This window comes from Typopeltis vanoorti, chromosome 18, assembly GCF_054136105.1.
Source record: "Typopeltis vanoorti isolate ZY-2024b chromosome 18, IOZ_Tvanoo_1.0, whole genome shotgun sequence".
NCBI classification, from domain to species: Eukaryota; Metazoa; Arthropoda; class Arachnida; order Uropygi; family Thelyphonidae; genus Typopeltis; species Typopeltis vanoorti.
This window is the reverse complement of record NC_143566.1, coordinates 11,805,251-11,829,735: the sequence shown is the minus strand read 5'-3', so window position 1 is coordinate 11,829,735 and position 24,485 is coordinate 11,805,251. Positions and strand designations below refer to the sequence as shown.

At 35.4% G+C, this 24,485-nt stretch overlaps 1 protein-coding gene across 3 annotated transcripts in view; it reads left to right on the top strand.

Annotated features, from left to right (window-relative positions):
- Opa1 (Opa1 mitochondrial dynamin like GTPase) overlaps positions 1 to 24,485 on the top strand; it is a 712,584-nt gene that overhangs the window by 248,439 nt on the left and 439,660 nt on the right. For all 3 annotated transcript variants that reach the window (XM_090408405.1, XM_090408403.1, XM_090408406.1), the window contains one exon: positions 10,506 to 10,580. In XM_090408405.1, the coding sequence (XP_090264531.1) occupies positions 10,506 to 10,580 (75 nt within the window). The remainder of the gene's footprint in view (positions 1 to 10,505; positions 10,581 to 24,485) is intronic.

The following is a 24,485-nucleotide window of genomic DNA, read 5'->3' as shown; positions in this document are numbered from 1 at the left end:
CCCTGAATTCCTTACACAGAATTGACTGGAAAAGCACTAGCTGTCTACATCGCACTAAAACATGGTATGGACGGAAATTTAAGGAAGCTTGTGAGATTATTATCAACCACCCCAATCTGAACAATAATGATAGTCTAAAAATCCCAAACATATGGAAGGTATATATTCGACCCACGGAATGTTCCTCATTAAGAACAGCTATAAACAGGGCTGTAAAAAATCCAGTATCTTAAAAGCAAAAATAAGAATTGTAATACTAAAAATAGGACATCATTGTTTCTGAAAGAAAACCATCTGAAAGAATGTTTATTCCTGTCATTGTAAATAGAATTTAGCTTGATGTAAATTTTTTTTTTTTCCACTAGAGGTCATGGCAGTAGAATAACATGTGATGAAATCATTGTTTCTTTAGCTTACAGTTAATAATGTAAGTCAGCTTGTCTTGTATATTGATGTATGCTCCAGATGATGATCTTGATGTGAAGATTGAAACGTCGGCATAATAAAAAAAGTTTTTTTTAACACGTTTGTAAATTCATTTACAAACATGTTTAAATAAATTTTTCAAAATGAATTTATTTAAATTTTTTCAAAAATTTAAATAAATTTTTCAAAATGAATGCTGATCACCGTGTAACTCTAAAAGAAAGGATAACAAAATGATTTAAATAGACTGGAAATCTGGGCAAACGAAAATGGCTGTCAGTTTAATGTTAGTAAGTGTAAAGTTATGCACTTTGGCATGATTAAAGTTACAGTGGCATATTATATTAGCGGGGTTATGTGCTACAAGAAACCGAAGAGGCAAGTTATCTTGGTGTATTGTGGATAAGAATTTAAAGTTCAAAGGTCACTTAGCAAAAGTTGCAAATACAACTCAGAGGATAATTGCTATGTTGAAGTGAATCTTGACATGTAAGGATAAGGAAGTAATTTTGCCTCTTTATAAGGCTTTGATAAGACCACACTTCATGAAACATCGTGAAAGTGGCAAAGATGTGATATAGAAATTTATAATATTGACACAAAGGAAATATTTCAATACACGATGAATAGATGGAAAACTAGGATCGCTCTGGAGGGTGATCTCTTTAATAAGGATGTGTGGACTAAATTATTTGCTTGGAGAGTGGTGAATAACTGTGGAGATAGATTGGAAGGAGGCTTGAAGCAAATGGTATTTATACACCTACTGAGAGATAATTACTTGGAGCAGCATGTGATGTAGCAGACTTCCTGGTATTAATGTTGGATCTGGTCATAGGATCAGAAGATCTGTCCATAACCAAGGTGACATTGCCTCCTATTGGGAAGAGTGATCATGCATTCTTGAGTTGGGTGGTTGTGAAATATGGAATTATCAGTTAAAAAGGGGTATATGTGGAACTACAAGGCCAGGTGATTATGACAGGATTAGGAGGCAGCTAAAGACGATGTCTTGGCATAAGAATCTGCATGGAAAGGATAGTAGCATTGCATGGAAGATAGTCAAATGTAATTAATCCAAAGGAAGGAATATCAGACTGTATACCCATTATCAGGTAGCTGTTGGATGAATAGTATATTAAACATGAAGTGCAAAAAAAAATAAAAATAAAAAGTTAATGTCATGGAGGATATAAGGAGAAAGGTGAATTAGCAAACTACTGAGCAGTACAAGGTTCCATGGTAACAAAATTAGATTATAAGATGAAATTAGCCAAACAGACCAAAGGAAATGGTAAAGAGTTTTTTTTTTTCCCTTATGTGGCAAATTAAAGGACGAATGACCTGAAGTATAACAAGTGCTGGTGATAGTGAGGTGACAGAAGCAGATAAAATAAGTTACAACGTAACCACTTTAAAGGATCTGTCATCCAAATGATGATACTGTAATGTGACATTAACTGATGTGAGTAAAGTTTGATAAATTGGATGCACTTAAGATATTGCAGGATTTCACTGCATTATCCTGAGTACATCTGATCTATCCTCTCTCCACCTTCCGAAATGAAAATTTCCATTTGTTAGTATCCTGTATGACTTTGAAGTTTGTAGGTTTCTTATTATATCATCCTCTTTCTCCTGTTTGCTAGTATTTCCATTCAAAAATTCTCAATCCCTCCCCCACTCCCTTTTCTTCTCATAAACTACATTTTACAGCCGCAATGTGATCTTCAACATCTATATTGTATTTCAGCTTTCAGTTTTGACCTTTATTTTCTATTGAACTTCAGCTTTCCATATACTAAAACCTCAGGATCCCAAGCTGGTCAGTTTTGCTAGAATAATCCTGCCAGTATAATCTGTTTATTGGACAAGCCATTTGCACGTGCCTACATTTCCAGCTTATTCGTATCATTGTGCATGTCCTACATGTCTGTCACATTTCTGATTATCCTGTCTTTGCATCATCATCAAATGACTAATGTATTTTGTCAAATCCTTCCCAGTGTCCTTAATGCAAAGACAGAATGACAATGGACCAAGAACTACTGATCCTTGGAATACACCACTGTTCACTTTAAATATTGCAGACTCACATCTTCCATGCACTACTTTTTGATATTCATTGATGAGTTAGCCATCCTCTTATCCAAATTAATAGTTTGGAATCTAATCCCATATCTTTTAACTTATGCAACAGCTATCCACAGTGTTTGCATTTCTCTTGTCTATCTCCATAACATTATTATTATAAAATAAGTGCAGGTTACTGAAACATGACCTTTCCTTAATAAATCCCTCCTATACATTACAGAGTATAGATTCTCTGTCAGCCCATTTCTGCATGCAATCTCTTACCATCTTTTTCAAAATCACCACCACCACCACTCTAGAGATACTGATGGGTTGATAGTTCAACCCATAAGGATTTGTACCACTCATGTGGAATATTCCCTGTGCTGAGACTCAAATTATACAGTCAGTTCAGCTGAACACTTTTAGCATCTGTGGTGATATCCCATCAGTCCCTATTGCATATTTGTATTCAGTTTATGCAATACCTGTAGTGCAGTGTTTCTCAACGTTTTTTGGATCATGCCCCACCTCAACGTCTCAAAGATTTTGATGCCCCCGTCTAGCATAATAATCAGCCAAGTTCTGAAAAAGTATAATATAAATATGTATAAACATGTACATTTTCTAATTGCCCCCAAAATATTCAAATTGTCCACCTGTGAGGCATATGCCCCACGTTCAGAAACACTGCTCTAGTGTCTCCTACTTATACACCTAGGTTTCTTCATCCATTGTAGAGGTAGCATTCAGTTCTGTTTACATTCACCAGGTTGATAATTTTTAGCAATACTTAGCTTTCTGTGCAATACTTATAACTCTTCTTGTCAGTTTTGAAAATTACAAAATTAAATTATAAGTGTTGCAGAAGAGGAAAAACGAGAAAAGGAAGAGGGGAAAAGAGAAACAGGAGAGGTAATTAAAGAGTTTACATTGAAGGATCTTGCAGAAATGTTCTTTGCAGTTAGCGATGATCTCAAAATGGCTGAAGACATGGACCCCAATGTTGAATGCTACTTAATAATAGAAACGAAAGTACATGATGCGTTGGATATTTTCATCAAAAAACAAAGGTTATACCAGAAGAGCCACAGCCTGATCATTCACACAGGGAAGGTAATGTAGATGTGATTGTGTAGGAAGATCTGGGTGATTATTCTCCTGTTTTATAGTGGTGGTAACACACAGTACAGTTTTATAATAAGGTTTAAAAATTAAAATGACAGTATAGTTATTACGGTTAAGTCCCTAACCCCTATAACTCTGTTCATTTAATGTATCAACTTACGTCCTGCTGGATGGAACGGAACCCAGATGTAAGTTGAGGGATGATTGTATATATATATATATATATATATATATATTATTATTAAGGGTATTTACTCGGGTTGTAGACATTTTTATATTAGAATTTTACTGACTAGAAACATCGAGATAAGACAAAACTTTAATTAGAACACAACATTTCATTAGAATGATGACTTCTTCAGGTGTACATACTATCACAAAAAACTGGAAAACTAGCAAGATAAAAAATGAACTTCTCATATAAACACGTTAGGAAAAACAACAGTCAAATTTGAACTGGCTTCCATGTGGCAGGTCTAGCGTGAGGCGTTAGTGAGTGGGAACTATCTCGAGAACACCAAACTTGAATTATTGTGTTGTGTGAATCAGGTAAGCTATAACTTAAATTACTGTTCATGTGTGAGGGGTCCAGAACTATTTCTTTTGATTCTAAGATGCATCTTTCTAGTTCATCAGGGCATTTATGGATATTTGTAGTAAGATTCCAGTCTATCTGGTATTGACGCTATTCTAAATTAGAGTTTGCAGAGAAAAGGACATGACTGGAGAGGGTGCTTGCACGGGTTTTGTTGTAAGAGATATCTTGTTGATGCTCTTGGAGTTGTAGTGAGACAGACTTACCGGTTTGCCCATAATACGGCTTCCCGCAACTACAAATGATTTTATATACTCCTGGGAACTGAAGTTGGTGATGTTTTAGCATGGGTTGACTCAGGAAAGAACGAAGTTTTGGTAGGGTAGTGAAGTAAGTTCTAATATTAAATTTCTTCAAAATTTTCGCCAATTTAGGCAATAGAGAACTTATGTATAGTAATTGAATGTGTATAATAAGGTTCGAGTTATTTTCTTGCCGAGGTTGGAGACATGGGTATAGATGATTAGAAATGCTTTGAGATGAGTAGCAGTTGTTTAAGAAAGTATTTTTGAGGTGGTTAAGAACTCTAATTTCAGAAGAAGAAGATCTTCAAATTGAACTTAATCACCTCAAAAGTACTTTCTTAAACAATGGCTATTCACCTCGAAGCATTTTTAACCGTCTATACCCACGTCTCCAAACGTCTCAATATATATATATATATATATATATATATATATATATATATGTAGAAAGTATTTTACCTTGGCTATAATAAACGTTAAAGATACCAAGCTATTTTAAAGGGTTTTAAAGGCAGGTTTTACTCCATTTCCCAAGTAAGCAAACAGACAAATAAGTCAAGTTTGCGCCTGCAAGTGTTGCAAGTCTAGCTGATCCTGCATGTAGTGCAAGACCAAGGCAACTCATGGTAAAAGTAGAAATTGGGAAATGGAGTAAAACCAGGTTTAAAATAGCTTGGTATCTTTAACATTTATTATACCCAAGGTAAAATACTTTCTACATTTATATCTCCTCCTGAGATTTTTATTTAATAAGGTTAAAACACCTTATGGTAACTTGTTCTGGTAAAATACTTATAAGCTCTGTATTACTAAAATCTTGGTATTTCTAGCCTGGCTCCCACTGATGAGACCTCAATAAAGGTTGAAACCGGTGGGGGCTATTATGAGTTCACTCTCTTAAGGTTTTTGCCTTAAGAGCAATTTGAGTCTCCGGGGAAAGTTTTCCGGCACGGTCTGATGAGGGGTTTTGTTGGTGAATGCTTTTATTTGGAATATGAGCGGTTCTGCTTGGTGGTGGTGGTGGGTGGAATCCATCACTGAGTGGAGCCAATGCTGAGATGGATGGTCTTTCGCCCACAATTGAGTGGCCTAGAGATCGTCCGAATTTTTAGAGACGGCTTTACTTATTAATAAGGTCGAAACCGGTCGGGGTAGTGCCCCCTTTCCTTTAATACAAAGCATCATACATCTCCTCCAGGAGATGTGCTTTGCATTAAGGGTAAATATTAAGATTAGTGATCAGAGCTTATTCTACTTTTACCATGAGTTGCCTTGGTCTTGCACTACTTGCAAGATCAGCAAGACTTGCAACACTTGCAGGTGCAAACCTGACTTATTTGTCTGTTTGCTTACTTGGGGAATGGAGTAAAACCAGGTTTAAAATAGCTTGGTATCTTTAACACACACACACACACACACACACACACACACATATATATATATGTGTGTGTGTGCAGAGGCTAAGGACTTCATCAATTGCCTTGGTATCCTCCCATAATGCGAGACACATATCCTTATGGACATGTATAATGCTATGCATTATGGGAAGGGCCACCAATTATGTATAATGCAAATCGTTGCATGAATACAGCTGTTTACTACTAGTATAGCATCAATTCATGCCTGGCAGAGAGAGAGATTACAGGCATGTGCAAGTGATGACACAAGATGGATTCCTGGAGTGATGTTGTTTTGAAGTTTAAAATTTTTTTTTGATATTCTGAATTCTGTGGACCCAAAAAAATTATATGCTTGTCACTGATGCACCACCCCTGTTCAAGTGTTTGATTAAAGGAAGTTTAATCTTTTCACTGCTGATAAAATAGATCCCAGACTCTCTTTGCTGAGTTAATTTAAAATTTTCTTTTATAAGTTAAATTAAAGAATAACATGGAAAAAACTTTGGACTGTTTGTTTCAGTACATGCTTAATCAAAATTGTGACACTTGTAATGTAGTGAAAATCCTGTTCAGTATTTTTATACAGTGCTGAATGTTCTGTGTCATTTCTGTCATCATTTCAATATTTAAACATTTTGCAATTGTTCAACATCAGGTGACACATATGACAACCCAACATTTGTCACACACACACATCTGTCCCCACCCCTCTTGTCATTCATCATGTGTCATGATGGATGGTTCTCTCTGCTCGAGCTTCTCCATGAAGGCAGGTGCACCTAGAGACCTTGTTCTGCCACCTTTCCCCAATGCATAAGTGACCTATTCTCAGCTTTTGCTGATGATAGTACACAATTCATTCTACTTATTCAACAATCCATGTGATTCCCCAATATCTAAGCCTTCAAGATCATCTGCAATATCTGAACCATCCTTCAGTGGGTTGAGGATAGCAGTGTCCACCTGAAATGCTAGCAAAATGCATTTTTGCCTTTTTTTCTCTCTCTCAAAAGAGATCTCAGCTCACCTATCCTTCTTATTCTTAGTGACACATAAATCACCAGAAAGGATCAGATTTTTCTCCTTGGACTGACATTTGTCTCCAGCCTCTTCTGGCATAAACATATCATATCAGCAGCTTCCTCAGCCTCTGAAACTAGGTATTCTCTACTGTTCAAGACTACTTTTTATCCATCCAGCTACTACTTCTATATAAACACAAATCTACCCATCCTTAGAATACTGTTTTCATGTTTTGGATGGTGCACTCAAAACCTTCCAAAAAGTTCTTGATCCCCCCCCCCCTCCACTGACTCACTTCAAGTACTGTCCTATGGACACATTATTTCAGCTTTGTGCCTTTTCTGCTGGTACTTCTATAGTCACTGTTCCACTGAACTGGCAACCATCATTCCTTTCCTTTCTGTTGGTTAAAACTAGAGCAGCATCTAGTCGGCATCTCTTTTTTGTGCATCTACAAACATACCAAACCTACTTCTGTTCGTTTATTCATCCTATCCTCTGGAACAGCTCTACTCATGAAATATTTCCCCAAAACAACCTCCATGTCTTCAAAAAAAATGTCAACAGATTTCTTCTTTCCCATCACTCACCTGCGTTCCACACATGGCACTAGTGCATATTGGGCTAAGTTGCTGGCACGTGGATCTTAAATGATGTGCAAAACAATATGTTAGTGGATGGTGTTTGTCCTTAGGATAACAGATTATGGTTAGCAATTGGATGTTTATAGGCCTGGAGATTATATTTATGAAGAGCCTTAACTGAAGATGTTATCCTCACAACTTTCAGATGTGAGGATAACATCTGAAAAGATAGTTAAAGATGTGAGGGTGAATGTTTTTCTCTTGTCAGATGAGGAAAGAATAGGAAGTGCATGGAGTATTTTCTCCGGTTTATAGGAATTGTAGGCATTGTCTAAAAAAAAGTGTTTTTTATAAACAGAAAAGTATCTGGTTAAAACCAGAATTGCATTATATGGCAATATTTTTATATATATCTTAAATCCCAAATTTCATTTATTATGAAGTGAGAGTGGATATAAATTTATTTATAGCAAGGGTGGAGAGTTTGATTTTAGTTTTGGTTATGGAAAATCCTTAGAAAAAATTTGGCCCAGTGAATGATAATTATCTCTGTAGGATCAGATACATCTATGAGTTATATCAACTTTATAAAGAACCCACAATATCTAATATATTTAAGTTCAAAAATTTGCTGTTAGCAGGACATTTTTTGCATGGAAAATGATGGTTTTCTTAAGAAGACAATAAATAATAAAATGCTTGGTAAAAGACCAAAAAGAAAACCTAGAACAAGATGGATAGACTATTTGTCAAGATATCAACATCATATTTCAATATCTAAACTTAAGAAGTAAAGTTTTGGTTGGACAGGGTTGGAGACTACAAATATAGGAGGCCAAGGCTTGATTTGAGCTGTAAAGCCATAAGAAAAGAAGAAGAGAGTGGATATACTGCAATATCATTTTGAGACATTTTGCCATTTTATGTATCTCTAGATGGTTCAGATAAAAATTGGAATGGTATAGCAGATTTTTGTAAGGATTCCAAATACCAAATTTCAATAAAATCTGTCAATGCATAGTTCCAGAATGACTTGTATGCATGGATTGAAAAACAGAATCTAATATGTGATTTTTTAACGATACTTGTGACATAATGATTAGAAATATATACACATTTGCACAAGAATAATGTTTAATTTGTCAAATATTTCAGTCTGAATATTACAGACCATCTTCAGTGGCTACATAGGAATAGTTTTAAAAAACAAAGTGGAATACAAACAATTGATCATTCACACATAGAACGAGTCGCGTGATGTCATATTGCTAAGTATTAGAAGAGTAAACATTTTTAAAGTCATAATTAAAGATATTAATTCAGAAATTCATATAATAATCTTAAATAACATTAGACTAATATAGGAAATTTACAAAAAAAAAAAAAAAAAAAAAAAAAAAAACGAATGTTATCCTGATTAAACTTTCCTAAATTTTTGATATAGATATACAGTCATTACGATTCAAGTTAGGATGTTGAAGTAAGGCTTCCACACTTTCTTTAAATAAACATTCAAATTTGTAGCGACATCTGTGTAGGAGGAGAGTTTTGGACCAAAGGATGTTGTGGCTTGTTTCTAATTCATGCTGAGCTAATCCAGATTTCTCAGGCTTGTTGTGTTGAATTGATGACTGATGCTCTTGAATTCTTTTTTCTATAGAATGTCCAGTTTGTCCAAAGTAGGAAAGATTACAATTACAAGGAACTTGATACACACCGGCTAGAGACAAGGTTGAGCGTTTATCTTTAGATGAAGGAAAATGGGTGGATAATTTGTTAATAGGTGTATAAGTGGCTGTTAAATCATATTTCTTCAGAATTCTTGAAATTGGTTCTGAAATCCTGGAAATGTAAGGAATTGGAACTCGACGTATTGAATCTTTGCTGTTCTGTGTTGGATTGTAAGAATCAAAAAGATGTTGTGTACTCTTTTCGGAGAAGCCATTTAGTTTCATGTGATGTTACTGAGTTAGTCGAAAGTTCTTTTGTTCTATGTAGCCACTGAAGATGGTCTGTAATATTCAGACCGAAATATTTGGCAAATTAAACATTATTCTTGTGCAAACGTGTATATATTTCTAATCAGAATCTAATATGTGCTTTCCACTTTTTTTGAAGTTGCATCAGCAACCATTCCACTTGAGTGGTATCTCTCTCTTGATGAAACTTCAAAATGACCTTCAGCTCGTTATGTACCAAAAAAAATATCCAAAATGTGGATCATGACTGCAGAAGAAGGAATATAACTGCTCCCTTTCATTTCCTTTTCTGGTGTGTTTTCAAAAATGTGAATGCAGCAAGGTTGCATCAATAGGCCTATTTTGTATAATGGATAATTGGGCTTGGGATAAATGGAAAGAGGATTCAGAGATGTAGTTCAGCATGCAATCAAACACAGGAAAATATATGGTCTTAAATGGGTTAATGCTTTTACTGCTATGGCTTCTGAAAGCAACTTATGAGAAAATTTTATTTAATTGTTTCTGCTTTTTTTTTTAGGAATATTCTTCAGTATTGATATACTTCTTGACATATGTGAGACATCATTTTGTCGATGTTTATTTATTTTATGTTTTTTATAGATTTTGGATCGGAGGGGGTATATTTTCTGAAGTGTTTTTGTCACCTGTGGATTAACGAAGCATGTGCTGTGGACATTGCATTAATATTCATTGTGGTAATAGCAGAGGAAATTTATTTTGGAATTTTCTTGTTTGAATTAAATTGGATCTGATGTCTTAGTATCAGAATATCAAAAGCCATAATTGTGGATATTAAAAGTTAATTTTAAAACAAATCATATGATTATGATTGATACTTAAAAAGAGTCCATATTTTGGGAACAAAAAAACAGAAATCAAAGCAGTTCTGATCATTGAACCTCAGGTGACCTGTCTTGAAACTAACTGCTGTTGACTAGTTGATTAGTTTGTTAACTGGACAATTATTCAATACATTCTTTGAATATTAACGATTTTCATTAAATTGAGTATTAATTTGAATGATTTCTAATGTGAATTTTCCTGTACAGCTTGCTGATTTAAGAAAAGAAGTAGAGTTGCGAATGAAGAATAGTGTTGCAAATGGAAAAACAGTTAGTAATGAGGTAAGAAATATGTAGTTTGGCTTTCTAGGGGTTCTCTCTCTCTCACACACACCATCGCAGAAAGTTTACACATCATTAAGTGAAAAGTAGTGGTGTCTAATTCTACTCAGTGGGTCGTATTGTGATCAGTCACATGAGTGTCGCACATAAGTAATTCAGAATGGTAGCTGTGATAGCTGGTTATATGAAGCAGCAAGTGGTGATAGAATTCTTTAATAGAGATAATACGAGTCAGAGGGAGTCATATCCATCTGTAAAATATGTATGGCAATGCCACTGTTGATGTAAGCACAGTTAGACACTTCAAGCACTAAGAATGGTAAATCTGAGATCAGAGACAGTTGTGAAGCAGGCAAGCATCATATCACAACTTATGAACTGTGCAGTGGTATTGGAAAATCAGTTGTGATGCTATTGATTCATGGAGAACAGCGAATGAGACAACACTCCATCCAGGTAATCTAGGTAATTATTACCAAACTATTTGCCTTGTCTCTTCCATCTGCCCAACATGGTAGTAAAGATCATGAGAAAATAGACACTAAGAACAAAACACCAAAATGGGCTAATTGTGATGAAGACCAACTAGTATACCTCTAAGCACATCAAAGGTGGAAGGATGAAAAGGAGATCTTACCATGAAGCAGTACACTATAAATGTAGCAACAACATCTGGTAAACCAAGGCCATTGTAAACAAATATTCACACCAAAATCCAGATGACTCCACCAAAAATAATGAAAACATTTTTACAGTAGAATTGCCACTGGAAGAGACCAATAATAATCTCTACTGAATCAATCCTGAAATGAAGTTGTGGCACTCTATGCAGGGTCTGTAAAGAAAAAGTTGTTCTTGCTTGGCTCTGCGTAGATCATAGTCATCTCACACATTCTTCTTCTTCCTTTTGAGGGATGATGATATGTCTGTGAGTTAGTTCTGTGTGTGGACCTAGTGGACTTAACTAACCACCAATCATATTTTAATTAACTCCCCTCCATGAAGCACAGTCACTATTTTATCTTTATTCATAATCTGTCTGAGCCCTATACACTCAGGCAGACTCACCAGGTGTCCCTTTCATTTTTAAATTTTTACATCTTTAAAATTTTTTTATTAGTATTTTTTCCTGTATATAGATAGTTGAGATTATTGTTTTTTGTATATAGGCTTTTAATATTTGGTTGTTTCCATCTACGTTTTATGACCTTACACTTGTTTCTGTGTAAGGTCATAAAACGTATTTATATATTTTTATCTATACCTGTTTATGCTTTTGTTTGCTTAGCAAGTTAGTTTTATTTTGTATACTGCCATGTCCTTACTGGTGCATTATGAACATAGCTATCCTTTCGCTGTAATGCTTTAAACAAACAAACTTTCAAGCCATCTCAGTCCTTTAGTAAGTATCTGGTTGTTAGTCTGAAAACATGGAGATGATTTGAGAACACAGATACTATATTTTGTGCCAAATCACATTTTCATAAGTCTTATTTATATGTACTAAATGACTGTTTTTCAGAATACAGTAAATACAGTGATTTATGCAATACGTGAACTTTATTTAACTGATAAGTCACAGAACCAAATTACAAATTGTATGTGTGACAATGCTTCACAGTATACACAACACAGAAGAAAATAATTAATTGAACTAATATTTTGCTGGATCTTCTGAAGATGCTGGTTCCAGCATCTTCAGAAACTGTGATAACACACACACACACACACACACACAAAAAAAAAATTAAATTGTTGCAGAAACAATTCAGATTGCAATAGGAAAGGAACTGTTTCTGTAACAATCTAATTAAGTGGTGTGTGTGTTTTTTCACAGTTTGCGATCTCATACCATAAAAGGCACCTATCAATGCTCTTTAGGGATGGGATATAAATGAAATTAATTCTGAGAAGTCTAGCTAAATATGGTCTTAGCATGGCAAGTTATTTCACATACTATTGAGGTTAGGGGAAATGTGTTTGTAGCTGATACTGATTCCAAAAATTTGCAGGTCTCCTATGTATGGCACATTTGTCATAAATTTTATGAAAAAATTTATGCACACTGCATGCAAGAGAATGAAGCTGATGTATCAAAGAATAGATGTAGGTTGCCAGCTGCATATATATTTTGACTAGCATTGAGATTATTCACCATGGGAGTGGTGAACCCAGTGTACCTGATGCTAGACCATGCCTTACCCCATCTGTTATATTATCTATAGACTGGTCCCTACTCTTCTTTGTTTCTCTCCACTCCTTCTCCCCAATGCTATGAAGAGTATTTTGATGGTTAGGAGTGAATCTTCCTTATTTTCCTTTTCCTTTTTTTTTCTCCCCATCTCTTGCAGTGGGAGTCTGCCTTCTCTTCTAGGTGTTTGTCTTACCTAGTAGGGTTGTGAAAGGCCCACGAAGCTAGCAGTGGATTTATTGAAGCTAAAAATAAACAAAGGAACCTAAGCTGAACAGATAAAAATGGTAAATGACCTTGACTGTAAATAAGAATAATAATACTGAACATATTGACACAAGTAAAGAGGACGAATTAGTGGATGTTATGATGGAGAGAAAATTAGGCATTTTGGGTTTGAGTGAGACAAAATGGAAAAAACATGGAAAGAAGAATTTAAGACGAGACTTTGAAAAGGAGCAGATGACCATTCAGAAAATGGTGTCAGTTTGTCATTAGTAAAGAAGTAAATGACAGTCTCATATCATGTGTGTGTGTGTGTGTGTGATGGAATTATGATAGAATAATGAAGCTTTTATTTGAATATAATGGAAAATGAATAATCTCACTTATCCAGGTATATGTACTACAGCAAGGTGGGGAGGATGTTATTCAGAATAAGAGTGTAATCATCTTAGGAGATCTTATGTACAGGTTAGAGAAGAAGGGACAAGTGTTGAAAAAATTTTGTTCAAAGAAATGAGGAAGAACAAAGGTTTTAAAAGACAAAGCCACAGAATTCCAAGATATAGTTGGAATGGGTAGAAAATATCAGCAATATTTTCTTTCTTTATTTCAGACTTGATAAAGAATGAAGCAGGGTAGTTATGGGCATCAACATTTGCCTACAGTTGCTTGGATGGAGATCATAGGCTTCTTATAGCAACTTTTAAGTTATTTGTGGAAGATAAATGTGGCAAGAAAAAAGACAGGAAGCTGAAGCTATAGTTGTTGAAGCAGTCTGAAATAAAGCAAGAATTTGAGTCTCAGATTGGGTCCAAGCAGAAAAGAATTGGAGGGTATGAAGACTACATAAAATGATGATAGACTTGTTTATAATCAGAGAAAGAGCCATGCATTAAAAAAAAAAAAATTAAACATGAAGAAATAAAAAGCTAGACTGAATTTACATGTAAGTTCGAAAAAGTTAATGAGAACCAACAAAAAATGTTATATAGAATAGAAGGAGAAATTGACGAGTCATGTTTTTTTTAATAAATGAGAATTGGAATCTTGTTACTACTGGAAGAGAGATTAGGATTGGCAACATCATTTTAAAGATCTATTAAATAAAGATGAAAGTCATAGTGAAATAAATTGGAATGAGAGAGAGAGAGAGAGATAATAAAGCATCAGTGGTTTGATAGCTATCCTTATTTCTTGGATTATTTATGCCAGATGGTTGAATTTTCTTCAGTTTAATTACTTACCAGAATATTTAGATTATCATTCTTGAGGACTTCAGCATTTCCAAGTCAGACTGGCTTTCCTTTGCTAACATTGCTAAACAAGTTGAAAGAGGTGTTGAAGGATTTGCTGTTTGTCTAGCACAGATTTTTTATTCACTAAAATGTTAGCCCATAATATGTGGGGCAGGACACAAACTAAAATCAAAGAAATTGTTCTTGACAGCAATAATCTTTCACTCTTATACACTGGAGGTAACACCTTCTACATGCCTTTCTGAGCATTCATTGCTTTTGACTTAACAATTAGTTCATCAACCATTCCGCTGTTTGAGTGGGAAGTAGGAAAATAATAATAATTATTATTACTACTATTACGTGACACCTCTAAGGAGTCCAAAGACTTCAGCATTTCCAAGTTAAATCCACCAACTACAGCAAACTGCATCAACTTCAGCAATGCCATGTACTGCCCACCATCACTAGTATTTTCACAGACAATCACAAGCATTCATGGCAGGAATGATAAGAATAATATTAACCATTTTCCCAATATACCCACTTTCTTACATGGGCAGCTATGTACTGTCATGTGAATCATGATGAGAAAGAGCGCTGTGTGTCTGGAATGTCTTCTCATCCTTAGCAGAATTTCATTCTGCAGTAGTCATTTCCTCTCCTATCAGTAGAGCAGTGAATCATGTTATAGTGTGTGTAATACTAGGTGCTCCAACTTCAGGACCCAAAACATTACCAGTTTTTGCCTTCCTTAAGCCACAGTAGAATTGAATGCAGATGCCAAGAATGCCCAAAACAAAGCTTGGGATATCTTCCAATTCACATCCTAGCAGCAAGCCCAGCCTGCACACTCATTTTTGATACTGGAACTTAATGGATGCACAGTTGCTCTCCCAAAAGTAATTATATATATTCTTGGTTATAGCTTTTCCTGAACATTTACATCTTGCTCACCTGAATTCCTGGCGTTTAAACCAAAGCATCAAACAGTCAACTTGTAACAGGCTGTTCAAAGAAGAAGTAAAAGCTGCTTTTCTTCAATGTCAACCAACTGCTATAGGACCAGGCAACATCCATTATGAGATGGTCAGTTCTGTGATTTCTTGTTAGTTAATTTATCACCTTTCTTAAATAAAGGTTGATTTATCCAATATTCTTCTCTTTTTATTTTATTTTTTTTTAACAGTATACAATCCTGCTCATTTTGTGTTAATAGCAGGCAGAAAAACATCAAGCTCTCTTTACTTGGAATAGTCTTCAAGTTTATGACAGGCTGTTCAAGCAAGAAGAACTGAAAGCTGCTCTTCTTCGATGTTGACTAACTTCTGTAGAACCAGACAGCATCCATTATGAGATAGTTAAGCATTCATGATCATCTTTCATGAAATCAAATTCTCAGCCTTTTTAATAAAACTTTTGTAAGCACAAATTTCCAGATTTCTGGCTTTCTGAAGCCAGGTATGCATTCAAAAACATCAACAAATTATGATCTATAGAGGTTTGTAATAAATAGTTTTAATAGACGTGCGGTAAGCACATGTTCCATTAAACGTTTGTATGGCTTACACATGGAACATGTATCATGCAACAAAAAATATATAGAATTTTATTCAAAAACTTCATCCAATGTTTCATGGACAATAATGAATCATGGTGACTATCGGCCGGAGTGGTGTATTTTGTTTGTGTATCTTTGGTAGACCATAATTTCCTCATATCTTTGGTAGACCAAAGATACACAAACAAAACACATCACTCCGGCCGATAGTCGAAGGTATAGACAACCCAAATTATCACCTAGCCAAGAAATTAACGGCAACACTCTCAGGAGTTGGTAGGTCATTTCCCCTCCTATATCAGAAATACACAACACTTCATAAACATAATCAAAGACATTACATTAGAAAAAGATGATTTATTAGTCAGTTTTGATGTCTCTGCCCTCTTTACGAATGTCCCAATGAATGACACAAACCTTCTTTTACAGAACAAATTCCTTCCAGATATCACGGCACTCTTTGCGCATGTATTACATTCTGGTTATTTTGTATGGCAAAATGCTTTCTACCTACAAAAAGAAGGCACAGCCATGGGCTCGCCATTATCCCCCCCCCCCCCCCCCCCCCCATTGCTAACTTTTATATGGAACATTTTGAGCAACATGCTCTAGATTCCTGTTCTTTAAAACCCAGTTTGGCTTTGATACGTGGATGATGTTTTTGCAATCTGGCCTCATGGCCGCCAGACACTTTCCTTAGCCACCTAAACAAACAACACAAATGTATACAGATCACAATTGAACTGTATGCGTTTGTGTTGAATATGTTTAATACTCTAAAAAACAGGGCTTTGAAGATCTGCTCCAATGAACAAGCACTGAAGGACAAATTTAAAGTTACCAGCAATACTTTTCTAAAAAATGGTTACAGCCAAAACACTATTAATAAAATTCTCTACAAGACCTGAATAAAAAACAAAGATAAACCAGACTACAATAAAACTATAACCATTCCTTACATTAAAGGAACATCAGATAAAAAAAACAGAATACGACAGAAATACAACCTCAAAGCTGCCTTTAAACTTCCTGCAAAATTAAAAAGTTTACTCACCTCATCAAAAGACCCACTCCCTTCACTGGCCCACCCTGGAGTATACCGTATTTATTACACCTGTAATCTACCATATATTGGGGAAACAGGACGCACAATTCCTATCAGACAAAAGGAACATAAACGACACATTAAATATAATAACTATGGTGAAGCTGGCCTTACTGATCATGCCCAGAACACTTTACATAGAATTGACTGGAAAAGCACCAGTTGTTTACATCACGCTGAAACATGGTATGGACGGAAATTTAAGGAAGCTTGTGAGATTCTTATCAACCACCCCAATCTGAACAATAATGATGGTCTAAAAATCTCAAGCATATGGAAGGTACATATTCTACCCACGGAACCTTTCTTCCTAAGAGTTAACTATAAACAGGTCTGTAGATAATCCAGAATCCTAAATCTAATATAACAAATGTAATGTTAAAAATTGGACATGATTGTTACTGTAAGAAAACTATCTATAAGAAAGAATATTTCTCTCATGCTATCTTAAATAGAATTTAGCTTTGATGTAGTTTCTAAATAACTAATTAATTTGTAATTTTATCTGTATTTTTTTTTTCCCACTAGAGGTCATGTCAGTAGAATAACCAGTGATCAAATCATTGTTTCTTTAGCTTACTGTGTGACATGTAACTCAGCTTGTCCTTGTATATATTTATATATATACTCCAGATGATGACCTTAATATGAAGTTCAAAACGTCGGGAAATTAAAATAGTTATTTATAACACGGTTGTAAAGTCCATAATTTCTAAAATGAATGCTGATCACCATGCAACACTAAAAGAAAGGATAACACATTTAAAGTATTCTGATGAAATAGTTATCACTACAGACAGCCAGAAAAATTAGAAAATATCCTGACCAAGCTGCATCAAACAAGTAACAAATATGATATGAAAATCAATTTTAGTAAAACAAAACTAATGATAATAGAAAGAAAAAGGGAAGCAATCCAAATGAAAAAAGGAAACAATAATATAGAACAAGTAAAGCAGTTCAATTACCTAGGATCAATGGTCACTGAAGATCTAGACTATTTCAAAACCATCAAACACAGAATTAATAATGAATGGATAACAATAACAATGGGCAGACTACAAAAAATATGGAACAATAAAAAGATTAAGCAAAGAACTCAAATTATAGATATATAAAACAATGATAATTCTCACAGTACTCTATGGCTCAGAATGCTGGATCTTAAGAAAAAAGAAACAGATAAACTCGATGCTTTTGAAATGAAATGCTTAAGAAAATCAATAGAACAAACTCGACAGAAAGAAAAACAAATGAAAAAGTCAGAGAAGAACTAAACTTTAAAGAAACAGTACTTACAACACTAAAAAAGAGCCAACTAAGCTGGTTTGGACATGTTTCAAGAATAAACTAGAAAGACTACAAAACATATTATTAAATGGTAGAATTGAAAGACAGCCCAACAGAGGAAGACCAAGAAAGAAATGGATTGGCAAAATTAAAAAAAGCACCCACTTAAACTCCATAATAGAACTTCATAAAAAGACAGCAGACAGAAATTACCAAAATTTGTCTTTGAGGGACCCAGCCTGCCATGAGTGGAAGAGAAGAAGAATGTCTGCAAAGAAGAAGTCTGGCCTTGCTTCTCGCTTTATTGACACTAGGCACAGAATTCTTTTGAACCAGATAAAATTTCTTCATAAAAATGAAGTGGATATTAGATCCAGCATTATTTCAAAGCCGAATGTAGAAACTATGAAAGTTTCGTAAAAATAAGTTGACCGGAGAGCTTACGGGAATACATCTGCCAGCATTTACGAGTTGCCCTAGCATGGACCACTTTAGAAAATATGAACGCTGCCCGGACGTCCATATATTCGCTTTCTAATTAGTCTGTTTTTTTTTTGATAAGGTTTCACTGGTCTGACAGCTGTTTTGATGTGGTTGGTTCTCTTCAGAGACCACAGAAACCTTAAGAGAGCAAAAACTCTCTTTCAATACTAAGGAACTTGAAATGTCGGACAGGTGTGTTTTTCGTAAGCGAATTCTCAGTTGGTGCAAAAAGTATTAAAGGTGTGCTTTGCATTATGGGATTCTAAGGGAATTGATGTGAAGTTTATAGTCAGTATGTATATACAAGTAGACCAGCCGTGAAGATACTTGACACACAAACATTGTTTGCACTTGGATAAAGGATCATCTTCATCTTCCTTATACCCTCTTTTACCTTGCGGTGTCGAGGGTCCATTGATCATCGGACCTCACTCCGTTTACAGGATAAGGTGGTCAGCCTTATGCCCCGGTGTATCCTATGGCCTGTAGTGTTGAGTTCTCAAGGCCAGTTTGCCTGCTTTGCGGGATGAAAAACCCCAGAATAAACTGGGGAAAAAACCCTGCTGTCCACGCCCAAGACTGGCTAACTTGGCGATGGCTGAGGAAGATCCTTCAGCTCCTCACGTCACCGACGGGAATCGAACCTAGGACACTCTTTCCCCAGGCATATGGTTGCGAAGCTCATAGCCACTAGGCTAACCGCGCGGACTTGGATAAAGGATTAAACCAAGAATATAATTTCTTGGCATGTTTAATTTATATATATTTTTTGTTGCATGTGTAAGCTGTGGAACTTATTTAAAAATTACTATCGAATAGCTCTGACTGTACAAACGTTTGGGGGGAAGGGGGGTAATGATTCTCATCAAAAATTTCATATCTAACCAAATCTTCAAAGGCTATGTGAGAGCAGTTTTTTTTCCCAGTCTCCCAGAGGAGTAGTCCCGCAAGGGTTAGTTTCAACTGTCATGCTATACAGTCAAATTGATTCAATAACAGAACAACTTCGAATTGTATATAATGCCTTCTATGTGGATAAGTTTACTTCTTTTGCCATTCTTTTTGGAATATGAGGGTCAGAGAGAGACACAGTTGTAGCAAGCCATTGGCTATCTTTCACAGTGAATGCTCTCATTCTAATTCTTGTTTTCACCACAGTAAACTGTTTGCATTCATTTTTGCTGCAAAAGGCACAAATGTTTTTTGTTTTATGAATATCTAGACTTATCAGATCAAGACTTGATTATGCATCTCAAATCTGTGTTTCTTCTAGACAGTACATTCTTTTGTTGGGTCATATCCTTCCATCAGGCAATTATACTTTCATATGAAGCATTTCGAACATTACATATTTGAGGTCATTATGTCAAATCATATGACCCCATTTTGTTTCATCATTGTTAACAGATGACTTTAATATGTGTCACCAAAATAAAATCTGTGCTAGACCATATATTGAGCAACATATATGCACTGTATATATATTGCTTGTTCACTAAAAATGAGTGAAAATTATGTCCCTGTTCTGGAATTAGGATGAACAGTAACTTACTAATTTCATACAATGTGTTGTTGGACACACATGTTACCATGAGAGACCACCAACAGATTATACCAATTCTTCTTCTTCTTAAGCTTCATTAATGCTTAAGGTTCTTAGCTGCAAGTACCACAGTTCTCTATTTTTTCCCTAACCTTAGCCAACTCCTTCCACTTTTGGAGGTTCAGCACTTTCATGTCCATTTCGATGTTATCCATCCATCTTCTGAGGGGTCTTCCTCTAGGATGTCTTCCCGATTTGGTGTTTTTAAAACATACCAAATCTTTTTTTAATTTTTTTTTTATGTTGACCCCACATATGAAAGGTCACAAGACCTATAACATTACAGTGCTATGTGTGGACAAAGTACTAATTTTGTTTAAAAATTATCAATGTATGGATATGTATATGCGCTTTTTATTGATGTGTTGTTGAATTTTTATATAAAAATTGATTTTTATATTTTATTTATGCACCTATTATGTTTTTACTCATAAACATTGATCTAGTTAGTATATTATAGTAGTAGTTACTGAAGTGCTATAAAAAATCAAAATAGCAGCAATAGCAACACATATTTGATAATCCTCATCATCCTTTAGTTCAGTTTAAGAACTTTTGTTTTATTCATATTTAACTTCACTTTTTTAGCTGTTTTATACAATGCTTCTAACTTTGCTTGTATGTCAGTGTTCTGATGAAATTGAATGGTGAAAATATTTGTCAGAAATGTTTCTTCACGAGCATAAGAAATGAGAGTCTCAAAAGAATGAAGTGACAGATAATAAGAATGTAAGGCAGGATTGTCAAAGTGTTGTGGAAGCAGTGAATGATAGTGCACAAAATACAAATGAGAGTTTGAAGGAAGTGGTTGAAAGTAATAATGTGGATGATGAAATGATGCTAGTGAGGAAAGAAACTGCACGACTACACCTTCACAGAGCAGAATGTGAGCTCAATCAACTGAAGAAATGATTGCCATGTGGTACAGAAGGATGGAGAATGAAAGAAAGAGTGAATGGGAAAAGCTTATAAGTGTGAGAAACTAAGAGAAAAGAGATAGTATTGTTTGGGGATTTGAGGTATGCTTAATGAGATAGTGATGAAAGCATGTTTTCAAGGTGCAAAGATAAAGGATGTTAGTGACACTGTAAGTATGCAGAAGAATGAAGCAATTGTTAATTGCTTTTGCCTGGTACAAATGATTTGAAAGGAGAAATATGCAGTGAGAGAAGATATGAAAGAGTTGTTGGTTGAAGCAAAAAAAGAAAAGTAAGAAAGTAAGGATTGTGAGTTGGCTGCTTTGGTATGATAGAACAGAATTGAGAAGGGCTATGATTGTCAATGAGAAAACTGCATAGGAGGAATGGTGTGCAGTTTATTGATGTATGGAGTGAATTTGATGAACAAAAGACTTACATATGCCCAATGGGCTACATTTAAATGGTTTTAGAGTTAGATGTTTGGAGAAAGTATTATTTAGTGACAGTGGTAGTGCAAAACACACACTAGAGATAATATGGAGGATGAAATCAAGTATGTGTCTGGCCATCCCTGTGAGATAAATGAGCAAGTATACAGTAATAATTATGCAATGCCAAATGAGCTTTCATAGGTCTCCAATTTGAATGGGTTGGTAATGACATTACAGAAGGGTAATTATGTGTACAGGGATATTGAATTGTACATACACGAATGCAAGAAGTATCAGGAATAAGGGTGAGAGGTTTTTGGCATTGGTAAGCTTGACTTGGACAAAAATTATAAGCATCAGTGAGACCTGGATGACTGAAAATGAATGAAGATATAGTTATAGGAATAGAATGTAAAGGGCTTTTCTGATTATAACTGCAGAATTATAGCCAACAGAATTAGAAGTTAAAGTGGATGTTATATTTGGGGAAGATGGTTCATTTGAGATTCTCTGGTGTGAGATAGAAGCAAATAGGAGAAAATACATTGTTAGGTGCTGCTATAGACCAGGGGGTCCACAGGAAGATGCAGACGCAATGTATTCAGCAGATTAGCATAATGAGTGTAGGCCGAACAATCATTATGGAAGACTTTAACTATCAGGACATCAGTTGGAGGGAGGAAAAAGGGCATGCGAAGATGGAAGGAATGTATACACTTGCTAAGGAATAATTACCTGAAACAAAATGTTAGAGAGGGGACCAAAGATTTGTGAGTGCTGGATCTGGTAATAGCATCAGATGTATCCAGAACCAGGGTTGATACTCTCCCTTCAATTGGGGAGAGTGACCATGCTGTCTTGTTCTGGGAAGTTGCTACACATGTGGAGGAGTAGCAATAGCATTCAACACCAAACATGAAGATAAATTTCTTGATTAGAATGCACTCTCTGTCTAAAAGGAGTATATATTCAGCTATAAGATTGGTGATTATGAGAGGCTCAGGAGTCATCTTGCAACAGTGCCATGGCTTGAGAAGCTGCAAGGAAAGAATGTCAGTAGTTGCAAGCAAATGGTAAGAGACTGCTTGAGAGTAGCAGTGTCAGATTGCATACTCAAGGTCAGAAGGATAAATCAAATTGGAATTAAGTGGATAAACAGGGATATAAAGCAAGAGCCACAAAAAAAAAAAAAAAAAAGAAAGAAAACGTTATGGAGGAAATACAAAGAAAAAATTGATCAACATACTCATGAGCAGTACAAAGTGCAAGTAAGAAGAATGAATAGTTTGTTAACAAAGGCCAAATCAGACTATGAGAGAGAGAGAATTAGCTAAACAGCCTGAAGTAAATCCAAAAGAGTTTTTTCATTATGTAGCAAGTAAGAGGAAAAATGACTATGGTAGGATGACTTTAAACAATGCCCACGGTAGGAAGGTGACTGAACCAAAAGAAATAGTTGAATTGCTGAGTGATCATTTTGCAATGGTGTATCGTCCAGGTGGTGATTTTACTGTTGCTGATGTTACAGAGAGCCATATCAACATTGAGGGAGATGAAACAGGTGTTCAGCATATTAAAAAATGAATGTGATCACAGCAGTGGGACTGGATGGCACATCAGTCTGTGTACCACATGTATATGCAAGAGAATTGGCATTGCCCCTGACGAAGTTGTTCAATCTCAACAAAGTCTCAACCCTGGCAGGGTTCCATTGTGAGTGGAATGAGGGTAAAATAGCACCACTGCACAAAGGTAACAAAGACAGAGATAACAAACTACAGTCCAATTAATATATCAATAATGGTTGTAAAAGTATTGGGAACATTGGTGAAAGGTAAAATATAACAGTGAGTGTATAGGGATGTGATACTCTATAGTAGGCAGTATGGCTTTGTAAAGGGTAGGTCCTCTCTTAGTAACTTATTCACATTTTATAATAAGGTGACCAAATTTATAATTTTGTCATCTGAGTTTCTTGAGGACCAGGAAATGGACGAGAGGATTCAGATACAAGTGACCAAGATGGTGACAGGTATGTGGAATACTTTCTACGAGGATAGATTGAAAGTTTGTGGGTTCCAGAGGAGAGTAGATATGATGGAAATAAGGTAAAATTTTGATAAAGGTAATGGCTACCATGATACTACTCAACTTTTCCAAGGTATTTGACAGAATACCATATAGAAAATTATTACAAAAACTGGAGCAAATGGGAATAGATATGAGGCTAGTAGCATGGAGGCAGGGGTGGCGGCTGATAGGCAGACACCAAAGAGTAGTACATGGTGGAGTGGAATCTAGGAGAATGATGGTGACTAGTGGAGTACCTCAGAGTTCGGTACTAGAGCCACTACTCTTTAATTTGTATATATCAGTGACATAGGGGAAGATTTAAGAGGGGATATTCAGTTGCTTGCAGATGATGCAAAACTGGGGAGAACAGTAGTTGATAAAGGTGATGCAAGTATCCTTCAGGATGATTTAAATAAATTGGCATTGTGGATAAAGGATAATGATTATCAATTAATGTTGCAAAATGTAAAGTTATATACTTCAAGTTGCATGTGGTGTATCATATTGATGGTATTGGATTGCAGGAAATTGATGAGGCTAGTGACTTGGGGATAATGGTGGACAAAGAGTTAAAGTTCAGAGAGCATATTGCAAAAGTTGGTAAAATAGCTCAACGAATTACTTGGATGTTGAAAAACATGCTAACAAGTAAAGATAAGGAAGTTATTATCCCTCTTTATAAGGCCATGATTCGGCCACATCTTTACTACTGTGCAAAGATTTGGTCACCTGGGTTTCTTGAGGACCAGGAAATGGTCTAGAGCAGCGATTTTCAACTGGTGTGCTGC